The following is a 13,800-nucleotide window of genomic DNA, read 5'->3' as shown; positions in this document are numbered from 1 at the left end:
CATCTGACTCGAAGACTTCTTAAATAATAGGAACCAGTACGCTGTCCTCGGCTCAAATGGCTCTGAGCACAATGGGACTTGACATCTGTGGTCATCAGTCCCCTAGAACTTAGAACTACTTAAACCTAACTAACCTAAGGACATCCCACACATCCATGCCCGAGGCAGGATTCGAACCTGCGACCGTAGCGGTCACGCGGTTCCAGACTGAAGCGCCTAGAACCGCACGGCCACACCGGCCGGCTCGCTGTCCTCGGCGGCGAGCGTTCGTCAGAGACTAGGGTATCGTCAGGGGTGCCCCAGGGAAGTGTGATAGGACTTCTGTTGTTCTGTTTATACATAAATGATTTGGTGGACTGGGTGGGCAGCTATCTGCGGTTGTTTGCTGATGATGCCGTGGTGTACGGTAAGGTGTCGAAGTTGCGTGACTGTAGGAAGGCACAAGATGACTTATATAAAAAAAAAGTGATAAATGGCAGCTAGCCGTAAATGTGGGAAAATGAGAGTTATTGCGGATGAGCGGGAACATCAAACTTCTAATGTTCAGATATAGTATTACTGTTGTCCTGCTTGACACGTCAAGCCGTTTAAATATCTGGGCCTGAAACTGAAAAGCGATATGAGATGAAACGAGCATGTGAGAGTCGCGGTATGGAAGGCGAATCGTCGACTTCGGTTTATTTTGAGAATTTTAGGAAAGAGCGGTTCACCTGTAAAGGAGACTGCAAATAGGACGCTGGTGCGATTTATTCTTGAGTACTGTTCGTGTGTTTGGGATCCGTACCAGGTCGTGAAGGAAGACATCGAAGCAATTCAGAGGTGGGCTACTAGATTTGTTACCGTTAGGTTCTAACAACACGCAAGTGCTGCGGAGATGCTACGGGAACTCAGATGAGAATTCCGGGAGGGAAGGCGACGTTCGAGAAACACTGTTGAGAGATTGTAGAGAACCGCCATATGAAGCTGAGTGCCAAGCGGTTCTACTGCCGCCAACATACATTGAGCGTAAGGACCACGAAGATAAGATACAAGAAATTAGGGTCATACGGTGGCTTATACTCGGTCGTTATTTCCTCGCTCTGTTTGCGGGTGGAACATGAAAGGAAATGACGAACGCAACGTGTGGTGGCTATGGGTGTATCTACGTAGATGTAGCTGTAGAAGTAGAAAAAAGAGTAACAACTGGTCACTAAGGATGGTGAAATACATATTCTGGTTCGTGTTCGCGTGAATCTGAATGAGTGAGCCCCACTCCTGCTATGTAAAACTAATGCAAACCATTACAGACTCACCTGCACCTTTACTACACTGTACGCACACAGCGAGTAAAACGCCTCATTGGATCGTCTGTGCACTGGACACCTAGCGTTATTTCAAAAGAGACAAAATCTCAATTAGTCGGATCACACTACATACCTCCAGTCAGATACTGAGCGGGCTTTGCATTCTTTGGTCCACTGAAGCGGTTCACGGTTATATTCCGCTGTAAGCAATTAGCTTCTGCAAGGTACCCGACTCTAAAACGTCATGGTACACAAATGGTTCAAATGACTCTGAGCACTATGGGACTTAACTTCTGAGGTCATCAGTCCCCTAGAACTTAGAACTACTTAAACCTAACTAACCTAAGGACATCCCACACATCCATGCCCGAGGCAGGATTCGAACCTGCGACCGTAGCGGTCGCGCGGTTCCAGACTGTAGCGCCTAGAACCGCTCGACCACTCTGGCCGGCTCATGGTACACAGTTTCCTTCGTAATGTTCGCTCTGAAACTGGTTGGGATGGATGTGCGTTCGTTCACTGGCATCAGGCCTTTTTGTGGGATATTTTTACGGTAAATGCTCTCACGCAGTGCTCCACGGCCGCGACCACGGTTTCTTGTAGACATTTTGGGCAATATGTGTCGATACACCAACGCATAGAGAAACTTCATTTAAGATGTGGTCATGGACACGTTCTTCTCGCTTAGCTCGTTTCAGCCATTCCGTCTCGACTCCCTTTCGACTGCACCGATTCGTTACAGCCGACTTGCACATGCACACGATTTCATTGGCATGACGTAGTTATGCGATCGAGAGTCACGTGACTCCCTTAACGTCAGTTCTGCACCACTTATAAAACTTAAAAACTAGCAGTGAGCTCTATTAAGGTGCTGACTTGTAACACGGTTGACCTCCTGTCGGTTATTTTATGAAAATGGTTTATCAATTTAACTCTGATACAGAGAAGTACATCGGTTTACACCAAGAGGAAGAGTCAGTCCAATATTCATTTGTGGAATTTAGACAGCCAACAACTCGCATCTGACGGTTAGCGGATATCTAAAAGGTGGCAGGACTTAATTTCGACATGGACGACATTCTTCCTTGAAGTCCAACTGCAGACTCTCGCCCAGTTAAAACCACCTATCCTGACCTACGATGTAGTTGTGGTTACGCTGCACTCCCATCTATCCTCCTTGCTCAACCATGGATGACTACAATAACACTATGAAATAGGTCAGTACACCATTAACGAAAAAGTAGAGTAATGTGGTAAAATCAACTATATTGTCGAGACCCTTTGTCCTCCAGTGAAGTAGTTGTACAAAATTTACAACATTTAAGTGAAGTTGACAATAGCAGAACCCAGAGAGTTTGCGAGACTGAAACTAGTTCCTATGGACAAAATAATTCCGCCACACCGAATCTAGATACTTGCACATAACATTACTATCACTTTCTTTCTCTGCAACGTGGGTCTTAGGCACGAGCAGCCAGGATAGTTTCAGAATATGCCGGTAATAACACACACGATTTATTCAGAACACCCCATTCTCGACCATATGGCCATCTTCAACATCCCACAGCAACTGATAATCACTCTCGTCCCAATTATCGACGGTTGGTCGAGTTATGGAGTATGATGCGCCATAAGCTTCGCTCACTTAAACTGTTTCTGGCTGAGTCTGCAGATTTTCTCGCCAGCAAAAATTTCGTTTGAAGCACTGCGAATGTGACTTTAAGTGTTGGGTGGACTGTCATCTGACATAGGGCCGAACTCAGTCATGCCCTGGTGCGTTCTCCTCAACATTAATGCTCTGCCGGTCCTGTTTATAACTTTTGAGTCTGCTGCGACGACAGGCAAGCCACGTTATCAATTATTTTTCCATCAAAATTATCGGGTCCTACATCGGTTCCTCCAGCGGACAATCTTTAGGGACACTCTGTGGAATCACTGTCGCCTCATTCTTGTAAAATACGTTTTTCGGGTGAACTTTTTTTTTCTTTTCTCCGTCGTCCCTTCCTTGTACTCGTCCAGCTGGTGGTGTACAGGAGTTGTATGCCCACAGAAATTGCGTCCTACTTTTAGTTTGTGCCTTTTCGTGTCCTTAGCCGTCCTTCCGAAACTTTCCGTCACGACTCTTTCCAGCCCGCCACGATGACGTGACGTCATTGGGCGCACAGAACTTAATTAAAATTGAAGAACCTCGTGATGAACCCCTCGGATCGCGATGGTGTTTGAACCAAACTTGCTGCAGTGAAGTTCTGTCTACATCTATCTATGACCGCACGTGATTATTACTCTCCTTCATCATTTTAATCTAATAACTTAATAACTAGTAATGCGATGAGCGTGTGCAGTGGAATGACCTATCACGGCTGCGTCTCAGGCGTCTATAGTATTTGTTGAGCTTAGATACTAGGGATGACGTAAAACAGCGAATGAACATTCACAAATTTAATTGACGAAGCAAATGAACTATCTACTAGAATACTGTGGTGTACCGCTACGTTATAGTACTCTGTGGAAAGTGTTCTGGTCAGTATAAGCAACAAGCGTCAAGAAATAATCTTTATCATTGTTTTACATTACCAAAAGCACCACTGTGTGCTATTAACTAGTACGCCCTGCTGATAAGAGGTTTCCTAGTCATATCTTTCTGTACATGACAGTTTTGATTTATAGCTACTTAAACCGCACAGAGTTTCTCGATATTCGTCGAAAGACAAATAAAGGACTGTTATCAAAAACAATACATCACTGAAGTAGTTGCAGCTAAAAGTGTGACAAAGATCTGATACATCAATACGATGTGGATTCGTTCATTACCAGCTTCATTGTCACTTGGAACTTCGCGTCTTATAGTACAATAAAAGTTGCTCACAAATTAGAAAAAAAGTTTCTTTGTATATGTCAGACTAAATTCAAAGCAAGATGTATATATGGAAAAATAAGCATAACATTAATGCCAAACAGAATTTTATGCTTATAAACATTTGATGTTTCTTGCAAGTTAATTCAAATACAGCATTAATAATGTGTCTATGCCAATTCTGGCTCAAACAGCACATTGATTAAATATTCCGGGATATAAACCAAAGTTTTTTCGGCATAGATAAATTTTTGGTTGGGCAATACAACGAAATTGAAATCTTGGTTTATATCCTGAAATTTTTAATCAAGGTGCTCTTTGAACCAGAATCGGCGTTGGATATTACTAGCATTCAATGTTACTTGTGGCATATCCAGCGTATATTCGAGAAGTTGAAAGATGTGGCTCGGTCAGGTCACGTTCAGAAATCTTATAAATGAAGTAAATAGATTGTTGCCAAAAATGAAAGAACTCGAATTTGTCAAGAAACCTGTTTATTTTCTAAGAGATGCAAGACAATTAAAGTAAGTTTTGTAGGTTGAATACTGTCTTTTGCCACAGTGGGCCGCGGGGGATTAGCCGAGCGGTCTGGGGCGCTACAGTCATGGACTGTGCGGCTGGTCCCGGCCGAGGTTCGCGTCCTCCCTCGGGCATGGGTGTGTGTGTTTGTCCTTAGGATAATTTAGTTTAAGTAGTATGCAAGCTTCGGGACTGATGACCTTAGCAGTTAAGTCCCATAAGATTTCACATACATTTGAACTTTTTTTTTTTTTTTTTTTTTTGCAACAATGATTAACTTGTTACTCACACCACACGCGTTTCGCTGTATTTCGAAGCAAACCAAAGACTGCGTTTTATTGGCAGGACACTTAGAAAATGTAACATACCTACTAAGGAGACTGCGTACACTACGATTGTCCGTCCTCTTTTAGAATTCAGCTGCGCGGAGTAGGATGCTTACCAGATAGGACTGACGGAGTACATCGAAAAAGTTCAAAGAAAGGCATCAAGTTTTGTATTATGGCGAAATATGGGAGAGAGAGAAATGATACAGGATGTGGGCTGGACACCATTAAAAGAAAGGCGTTTCTCGTTGCGACGGAATCTTCTCATGAAATTCCAATAACCAACTTTCTCCTCCGAATGCGAAAATATTTTGTTGGCACCGACCTACATAGGGAGGAACGATCATCACGATAAAATAAGGGAAATAAGAGCTCGTACGGAAAGATATAGGTGTTCATTCTTTCCCCGCGCTATGCGAGATTGGAATAATAGAGAATTGTGAAGGTGGTTCGATGACCCTCTGCCAGGCACTTAAATGCGATTTGCAGAGTATCCATTTAGATGTAGATCTTCCATGGTCACTCTACCAATGTGAGTTATTGCTCATGATTTGGTACTCCTTTCCTAATGTTCTTCTAGACACAGGCGTTGGATTTTTAGCACACAAAAATACACTGTATGTGTATAGGGCTTGTGTGACCCCAGACACAAGTTTGGACACACACACACACACACACACACACACACACACACACTGCATCTGCAACAGCATCCTGAGCAGCATTTGGCACCATAATGACACAACGAACTGTTACAGATCGGCTACTTCAAGGACAGCTGCGAGCCAGACGCCATATAGCTTGCATTCCACTGACTCCAAACCACCGACATTTGCGACTTCATTGGCGTCGCCCGAGAGCTCATTGGTCGGCAGGGTCGAAGTCTGATGAAAGCTGCTTCTATCGTGGTGCCTGTGATGGCTGCGTGCTGTTCAGGCGGCCCGTTGAAGGCTTGAAACCAACTTGTATGCGTGCTGGACACACTGGACCTACACGTGGAGTTACGGTCTTGGGTGATATTCAGTATGACAGCAGGAACACCCTCATCGTTATCTCGTGGGTCTTGCCTGCAAATTTGTACGTCAATCTATTGCTTAATGAGCAGTATTCCAGGGGGTGTTTTCTGAAAGAATAACGCAGTGTCGACGTGTTGTTTGGCCTACTCGATCACCAGATGTATCACGCATCGAGCACATATCGAACATCATCGGAAGACAGTTCCAGCGTCATCCACAAACAGTATTAACCATCCTTGTATTGACCGACGAGGTGTAACATGCATGAAACTCTATCCCACGAACTGACGTCCGGCACCTGTACAGGACGCAAGAACGTTTGCATGCTTGCATTCAACAATCTGGCGTTACACTGATTATTAATGTATCAGCATTTCACATTTGAAATGGTTTATCTCACTTTTACATTAACCTGCGATCTTGTAGCGTTAATCACTTATTTTTTGTTGTTGCAATTTTTTCCGTCAGTGTATTACTGAGGGGAAAGGTAAGAAAAAGCAAAAACGCATCATGTGTTATTAAAGCAGTAAAGACATGCACAACGCAGAAGAGGAGAAAGTGTATTTCTACTTTCTTTTTTAAGCAACTTGTAGCCGGGAATTTACATGTGGAGTAACTTTAGTATAGTTACCTAATGTACATGGTGTGATATGAGTATTAACAGTTCCGTGCTCTTCACGTTGCAGGCACGGGTTTACCTGCTGTCAGCTGGATTCTCCTTGGCTTTCGGCTCCATGTTTACGAAGACGTATCGTGTGCACAGGATATTCACCAGAAGTCGCAGCGGAGTCGTAAAGAATAAGGTAACTTAGTTTTCTTACTTATTCTGAGTGTGGCGATCTCTTGACGGACACCGATAGTTACTCACTAGCTATGATAAGAGAAATATACTTCCATTAAGTACTGTATAAAACGTAGGAAGTCAAAACACTTAATCGACAGATCTCATTGAGCATTAATGCTTCTTACTGCGGACATGTATCAATACGGCGGAACTGCCGCATGTGACGAAACAAATTACTTTGGATTTACAGCTGTTCTAAGTCTCCTCATTTCTTCCGATATCCTAATTTTTCGCTGGCATTAACAGAACAGTTAATGTTTTCTCATTACTTTTTAAATGTTATTCGTTGCTGTATAACCAAGTAAGTTGTTAGGAGGAACAATTATTGTTATCGTGATTTCAATGTAGCTTGTGGAATTGCAAGGGTTACATGAAATATCCTACGCCTGCACGGGTGTAGTTGGCTCTAAAATTAATTTAGTTTTAGATGTAGTCCCCTTTTATGCAAGTACATGTTATCCAACATTTTTACAGTGAATAGACAAGCATATACAGGGTGGTCAATTGATAGTCATTGGGCCAAATATCTCACGAAATAAGCATCAAACGAAAAAACCACAAAGAACGAAACTCGTCTAGCTTGAAGGGGGAAACCAGATGGCGCTATGGTTGGCCCGCTAGATGGCGCTGCCATAGGTCAAACGGATATCACTGCGTTTTTTTAAAATAGGAACACCCATTTTTATTACATATTCGTGTAGTACGTAAATAAATATGAATGTTTTAGTTGGGCCACTTTTTTCGCTTTGTGGTAGCACTGTAATAGTCACAAACGTATAACTAAGTGGTTTCACGTAACGTTCCGCCAGTGCGGACGGTATTTGCTTCGTGATACATTACCCGTGTTAAAATGGACCGTTTACCAATTGCGGAAAAGACCGATATCGTGTTGATGTATGGCTATTGTGATCAAATTGCCCCATGGGCGTGTGCTATGTATGGTGCTCAGTATCCTGGACGACATCATCCAAGTGTCCGGACCGTTCGCCGGATAGTTACGTTATTTAAGGAAACAGTAAGTGTTCAGCCACATATGAAACTTCAACCACGACCTGCAACAAATGCTGATGCCCAAGTAAGTGTTTTAGCTGCTGTCGCGGCTAATCCGCGCATCAGTAGCAGACAAATTGCGCGACAATCGGGAATCTCAAAAAGTCGGTGTTGAGAATGCTACATCAACATCGATTGCACCCGTACCATATTTCTATGCACCAGGAATTGCATGGCGACGACTTTGAACGTCGTGTACAGTTCTGCCACTGGGAACAAGAGAAATTACGGGTCGATGACAGATTTTTTGCACGCGTTCTATTTAGCGACGAAGCGTCATTCACCAACAGCGGTGACGTAAACCAGCATAATATGGACTATTGGGCAACGGAAAATCCACGATGGCTGCGCTAAGTGGAACATCAGCGACCTTGGCGGGTTAATGTATGGTGCGGCATTATGTGAAGAAGGATAATTGACCCCCATTTTATCGATGGCAATGGTGCAATGTATACTGATTTCCTACGTAATGTTCTGCCGATGTTACTACAAGATGTTTCACTGCATGACAGAATGGCAATGTACTTCCAACATGATGGATGTCCGCCACATAGCTCGCATGCGGTTGAAGCGGTATTGAATAGCATATTTCATTACAGGTAGGTTGGTTGTCGAAGCACCATATCATGGCCCGCACGTTCACCGGATCTGACGTCCCCGGATTTCTTTCTGTGGGGAATGTTGAAGGATATTTGATATCGCGAACCATCGAGAACGCCTGACAACATGCGTCAGCGCATTGTCAATGCATGTGCGAACATTACGGAAGGCGAACTAATCGCTGTTGAGAGGAATGTCGTTACACGTACTGCCAAATGCATTGAGGTTGACGGACATCATTTTGGGCATTTATTGCGTTAATGTGGTATTTACAGGTAATCACGCTGTAACAACATGCGTTCTCAGAATTGATAAGTTCACAGAGGTACATGCATCACATTGGAACAACCGAAATAAAGTGTTCAAGCGTACCTACGTTCTGTATTTTAATTTAAAAACCATACCTGTTACCAATTGTTCGTCTAAAATTGTGAGCCATATGTTTGTGACTATTACAGCGCTATCTATCACAAAGCGAAAAAAAAGGTCCAACTAAAACATTCATATTTCTTTACGTACTACACGAATATGTAATAAAAATGGGTGTTCCTATTTTTAAAGAACGCAGTCGATATGCATTTGACCTATGACAGCGCCATCTAGCGGGCCATCTACGGCGCTATCTTGTTTCCCCCTTCAAGCTAGACAAGTTTCGTTCTTCGTATTTTTTTTTTTTTTTGTTTGACGCTTATTTCTTGTAATATTTGGCCCGGTCACGATCAATGGACCACCCTGTATACAACTGACTACATAACATTTTAGTTAGTGCTACTCAATTAGTCTCACACGGTTACAGTCTCAGTGTAGGTGAAGTCTCGCTCTGTCAGAGGGTGAACGATAGTTCGACGCACACAGTTCTCATAACGCAAAGAGCAACATCTACCTGAGATATAGCACTTTTATCGTAATCACTTTACATAGCTTTTAGCAACGTAGTTACGAGTGCTAGGCCACTTATTAGAGCCTGAGATTGTTGTACATATATTTCTCTCTCCAAATACGGCACATAACTCAACATCGAGCTTACAGGGGGGTTCCTCTATCCTAAAAATCGGCGTTTGCAGACCACTCGTCCTCTGTCAACCGAATGGCTGCTTCCTGTAGTACACAGCTGTTCCTATGTGTAGGTGCACTACAAATTTTTGGCCCATAATGGAATTTATAGCGTCCAAGATCCTTACAGAATCGTCTGAGCTCTTTTGATACCGCCCACCATCGGTTCTAGTCCAAAGGTGCAGCTGATTCTAGGATCGGTGTTGCACGTAGACAATTTCAGATGAGGGTTTCAATAGTACAATGCGATCAAATTGAAGGCTTGATTATTTTCCAAGGAAGAAACACTTAAATAAGATGGTGTTAAAGGTCTGGAGTAGGTGATTCAGTAACTGATGGCAGTGCAGGCTGTGATCAGCGTTGGCGACCCGTTCTATAGTCATGCGGAAGCTCCTTCTCATACAGTATGCGGTAGAGGAAAGTGTTGCACCATGAACATCGTGATCGAACGTTACGAAACTCATCCTTTACTGAGGCATGCTGATCAACATTTCTTCTTTACGCGAGATTATTTTCATTATTCCTACTGCATAAAAAGTCAGATGGCACGGACGAAAAAGGTATGACTACACGATGTCTATTTGGTGTGTCTAGCCCTACTGGAACTTTTCATCCACTTCGCAGCACTTCATGCCCAGAGGACGTGTTCCTGCAGTTTATGGCGATGTTCTGCACTTTGAGATAGCTCGAATCACTGACATGAGGGGCGTGGGAACACTGACCTCGCGATTATGTACCATAAATGTTCTATGGAATTCACGTCGGGTGGCAAAATTTTTCGAAAGAATTGTCCTGAATTTTCTTCAAACCGACCGCGGACAGTTGTGGCCCGGTGACATGGCGCAATGTCATCCATGAAGCATGATTCCGATGACTGGCTGAAAATGGTCTCCATGTAGCCAGGCATGACTGAAAGTGTCAATGATAAATTTAGTTCACCCAGAGGACCCAGTCTGTTTCAGGTAAACACAGCCCACGCCATTACGGAGCCACCACCAGCTTACTCGGTGTCTTGTTGACAACCTGGGTCCATAGCTTCGAGGGGTCTGCGCCACGACTCGAACGCTACCGCAGCTCTTACGAACTGAAATCAGGACCCACGTGCCCAGATCACGATTTTTCAGTCGTCTAGAGGCCAATCGAGGTGGTCACGAACCCAGGAGAGGCGCTGCAGGCGATGTCGTGCTGCTATCAAAGGCACTTGCGCCGGTCGTATGCTGCCATGACCCACTAACGCGAAATTTCGCCGCACTCTTCTAACGAATACGTTCGTTCCACGTTGATTTCAGCGATTATTTCGCGCAGTGTTGCTTGTCTATGACCACTGACAACTCTACGCAAAGGTCGCTGCTCTCGGTCGTTAAGTGAAGGCCGTCGGCACTGAGTTGCCCTCTCACCAACACCTGAAATTTGGCAGTCTCGGTGTACTCTTGACACAATGGATCTCGGAATATAGAAATACCTAAAAATTTTCCAAATTTTATGTCCCTTGCGTCTAGCTCCAACTACGATTCCGTGTTCAAATTCCGTTAATTTCCGTCGTGTGGCCACAATCACACCTTAAATCTTTTCACATGAATCACTTGAGTACAAATGACAGCTCCGGCAATGCACTGCTCTTTTATACCTTGTGTACACAATACTGCTACCGCGTGTATATGTGCATATCGCTGTCCCATGACCCGTCACTTCAGTGTAGTGTTGATAACGGGCTATATTTACAAAAGTATTAAAAGTTTAATAATACACTACTGGCAATTAAAATTGCTACACCAAGAAGAGATGCAGATGATAAACGGGTATTCATTGGACAAATATATTATACTAGAACTGACATGTAATTACATTTTCACGCAGTTTGGGTGCATAGATCCTGAGAAATCAGTACCCAGAACAACCACTTCCGGCCGTAATAACGGCCTAGCTACGCCTAGGGCATTGAGTCAAACAGAGCTTGGATGGCGTGTACAGGTACAGCTGCCTATGCAGCTTCAACACGATACCACAGTTCATCAAGAGTAGTGACTGGCGTATTGTGACGAGGCAGTTGCTTGGCCACCATTGACCAGACGTTTTCAATTGATGGGAGATCTGGAGAATGTGCTGGCCAGGACAGCAGTCGAACATTTTCTGTAACCAGAAAGGCCCGTACAGGACCTGCAACATGCGGTCGTCCATTATCCTGCTGAAATATAGGGTTTCGCAGGGATCGAATGAAGGATAGAGCCACGGGTCGTAACACATCTGAAATGTAACGTCCACTGTTTAAATTGGCGTCAATGCGAACAAGAGGTAACCGAGACGTGTAACCAATGGCACCCCATACCATCACGCCGGGTGACACGCCAGTATGGCGATGACGAATACACGCTTCCAATGTGCGTTCACCGCGATGTCGCCAAACACGGATGCGACCATCATGATGCTGTAAACAGAACCTGGGTTCATCCGAAAAAATGACGTTTTGCCATTCGTGCACCCAGTTTCATCGTTGAGTTCACCATCGCAGGCGCTGCTGTCTGTGATGCAGCGACAAGGGTAACCGCAGCCATGGTCTCCGAGGTGATAGTCCACGCTGCTGCAAACGTCGTCGAACTGTTCGTGGAGATGGTTGTTGTCTTGCAAACGTACCTATCTGTTGACTCAGGGATCGAGACGTGGCTGCACGATCCGTTACAGCCATGCGGATAATATGCCTGTCATCTCGACTGCTAGTGATACGAGGCCGTTGGGATCCAGCACGGCGTTCCGTATTACTTCCTGAACCCCCCCGATTCCATATTGTGCTAACAGTCATTGGATCTCGACTAATGCGAGCAGCAATGTCGCGTTACGAAAAACCACAATCGCGATAGGTTACAATCCGTCCTTTATCGAAGTCGGAAATGTGATGGTACGCATTTCTCCTCCTTACACGAGGCATCACAACAACGTTTCACCAGGCAGCGCCGGTCAACTGCTGTTTTTGTATGAGAAATCGGTTGGAAACTTTCCTCATGTCAGCATGTTGTAGGTGTCGCCACCGGCGCCAACTTTGTGTGAATGCTCTGGAAAGCTAATCATTTGCATATCACAACATCTTCTCCCTGTCGGTTAAATTCCGGGTCTGTAGCACGTCATTTTCGTGGTGTAGCAATTTTAATGGCCAGTAATGTAGAATATCGTTACGGGATAAACATTTCCACAAGATAGACAAATATCTGACTCGTCCTGCTTGGTGTAACTGTCTCCGTTACCATTACTCCCTTTTAGGAAGCATAACCCAACGAAATTACGCTGACAAACTTTTTTTTGCATATTCTTTCTCGTTATCTGTTAAGTTCCATATCCAATGCACACTTGTAACTGCTGTGCGTCATTCAGAGGCCGAGCTCCGCCCTGTATGCGCCTCTCTGGTGGTGTCCGCACAGTAAGCGTACTCTGTGTGTTTTGGCAGCTGCTGCAGGACACGCAGCTAATATCGCTGATCTGCGTGCTGCTGCTGATCGACGGTCTGATCGTGACGCTGTGGGTGATCGTGGACCCCATCCAGCGCCACCTGCGCAACCTCACGCTCGAGATAAGCGCGTCCGACCGCAGCGTCGTGTACCAGCCACAGGTGAGTCTCCCGCTTCCCCCAGTCTCGCACGGCACGCACAGTGATTTGGTCGTAGTCTCCTCACCCTCATTAGCTGACTCTGTAGTATAACTGGAAGAATGTCTCAGGGTTAATCTTCTCTCTACTACAGCTGACTTTGATTGTAAAAGTCTTTCTGTGTCGGCGAGTTAGAACTGAATTGTCGAAGTGATTACTGACACTGTGGGAGAAAGACCTGACGTTCTGATACAGGTTCCCCACTGATTCTGTGAGCCATTTGGGGCATGGGTACGAAGGTTTTTTTAGGTCACGAGACTTGCCCTACTAAAGCTCAGAAGAAGAAAGTGCTCGGTTTACTATTACAGTTTCTTAATAGAGCAGTGTTAAATGAAGCAACGGATTTATGATTTGAATGTGGTTTCAGCAGCGAACGTAATCAATATACAAATTTATTTTGTTGTACAATATAAGATGACGAGATGGAAGGAGCCTATGACGGCTGTGAGCAGACAATTCAGTGTGCAAAGGGAGATGTGAATGTGATAGTCACGTGAGTCTGACCCTACAAAGGGGGGGGGGGGGGGGGGGGGAGGAACACGGTGCACGCTTACGGGGGAATACGAGCTCGGAAACAGGAATGAAAGAGGAGCTAGACACACAATCTATTAGAATCAAAGG

At 44.6% G+C, this 13,800-nt stretch overlaps 1 protein-coding gene across 1 annotated transcript in view; it reads left to right on the top strand.

The window, feature by feature from the left end:
• The window catches only part of LOC126195486 (gamma-aminobutyric acid type B receptor subunit 2-like), a 367,244-nt gene that overhangs the window by 222,769 nt on the left and 130,675 nt on the right, over positions 1 to 13,800 (top strand). The window contains exons 10-11 of the mRNA XM_049934114.1: positions 6,685 to 6,801; positions 12,982 to 13,143. Coding sequence (XP_049790071.1) covers positions 6,685 to 6,801; positions 12,982 to 13,143 — 279 coding nt within the window. The remainder of the gene's footprint in view (positions 1 to 6,684; positions 6,802 to 12,981; positions 13,144 to 13,800) is intronic.

The sequence above is a fragment of the Schistocerca nitens genome, chromosome 7 (assembly GCF_023898315.1).
Source record: "Schistocerca nitens isolate TAMUIC-IGC-003100 chromosome 7, iqSchNite1.1, whole genome shotgun sequence".
In the NCBI taxonomy this organism is placed as follows: domain Eukaryota; kingdom Metazoa; phylum Arthropoda; class Insecta; order Orthoptera; family Acrididae; genus Schistocerca; species Schistocerca nitens.
The sequence above is the reverse complement of the archived record's forward strand: the minus strand, read 5'-3'. Positions and strand labels throughout refer to the sequence as shown.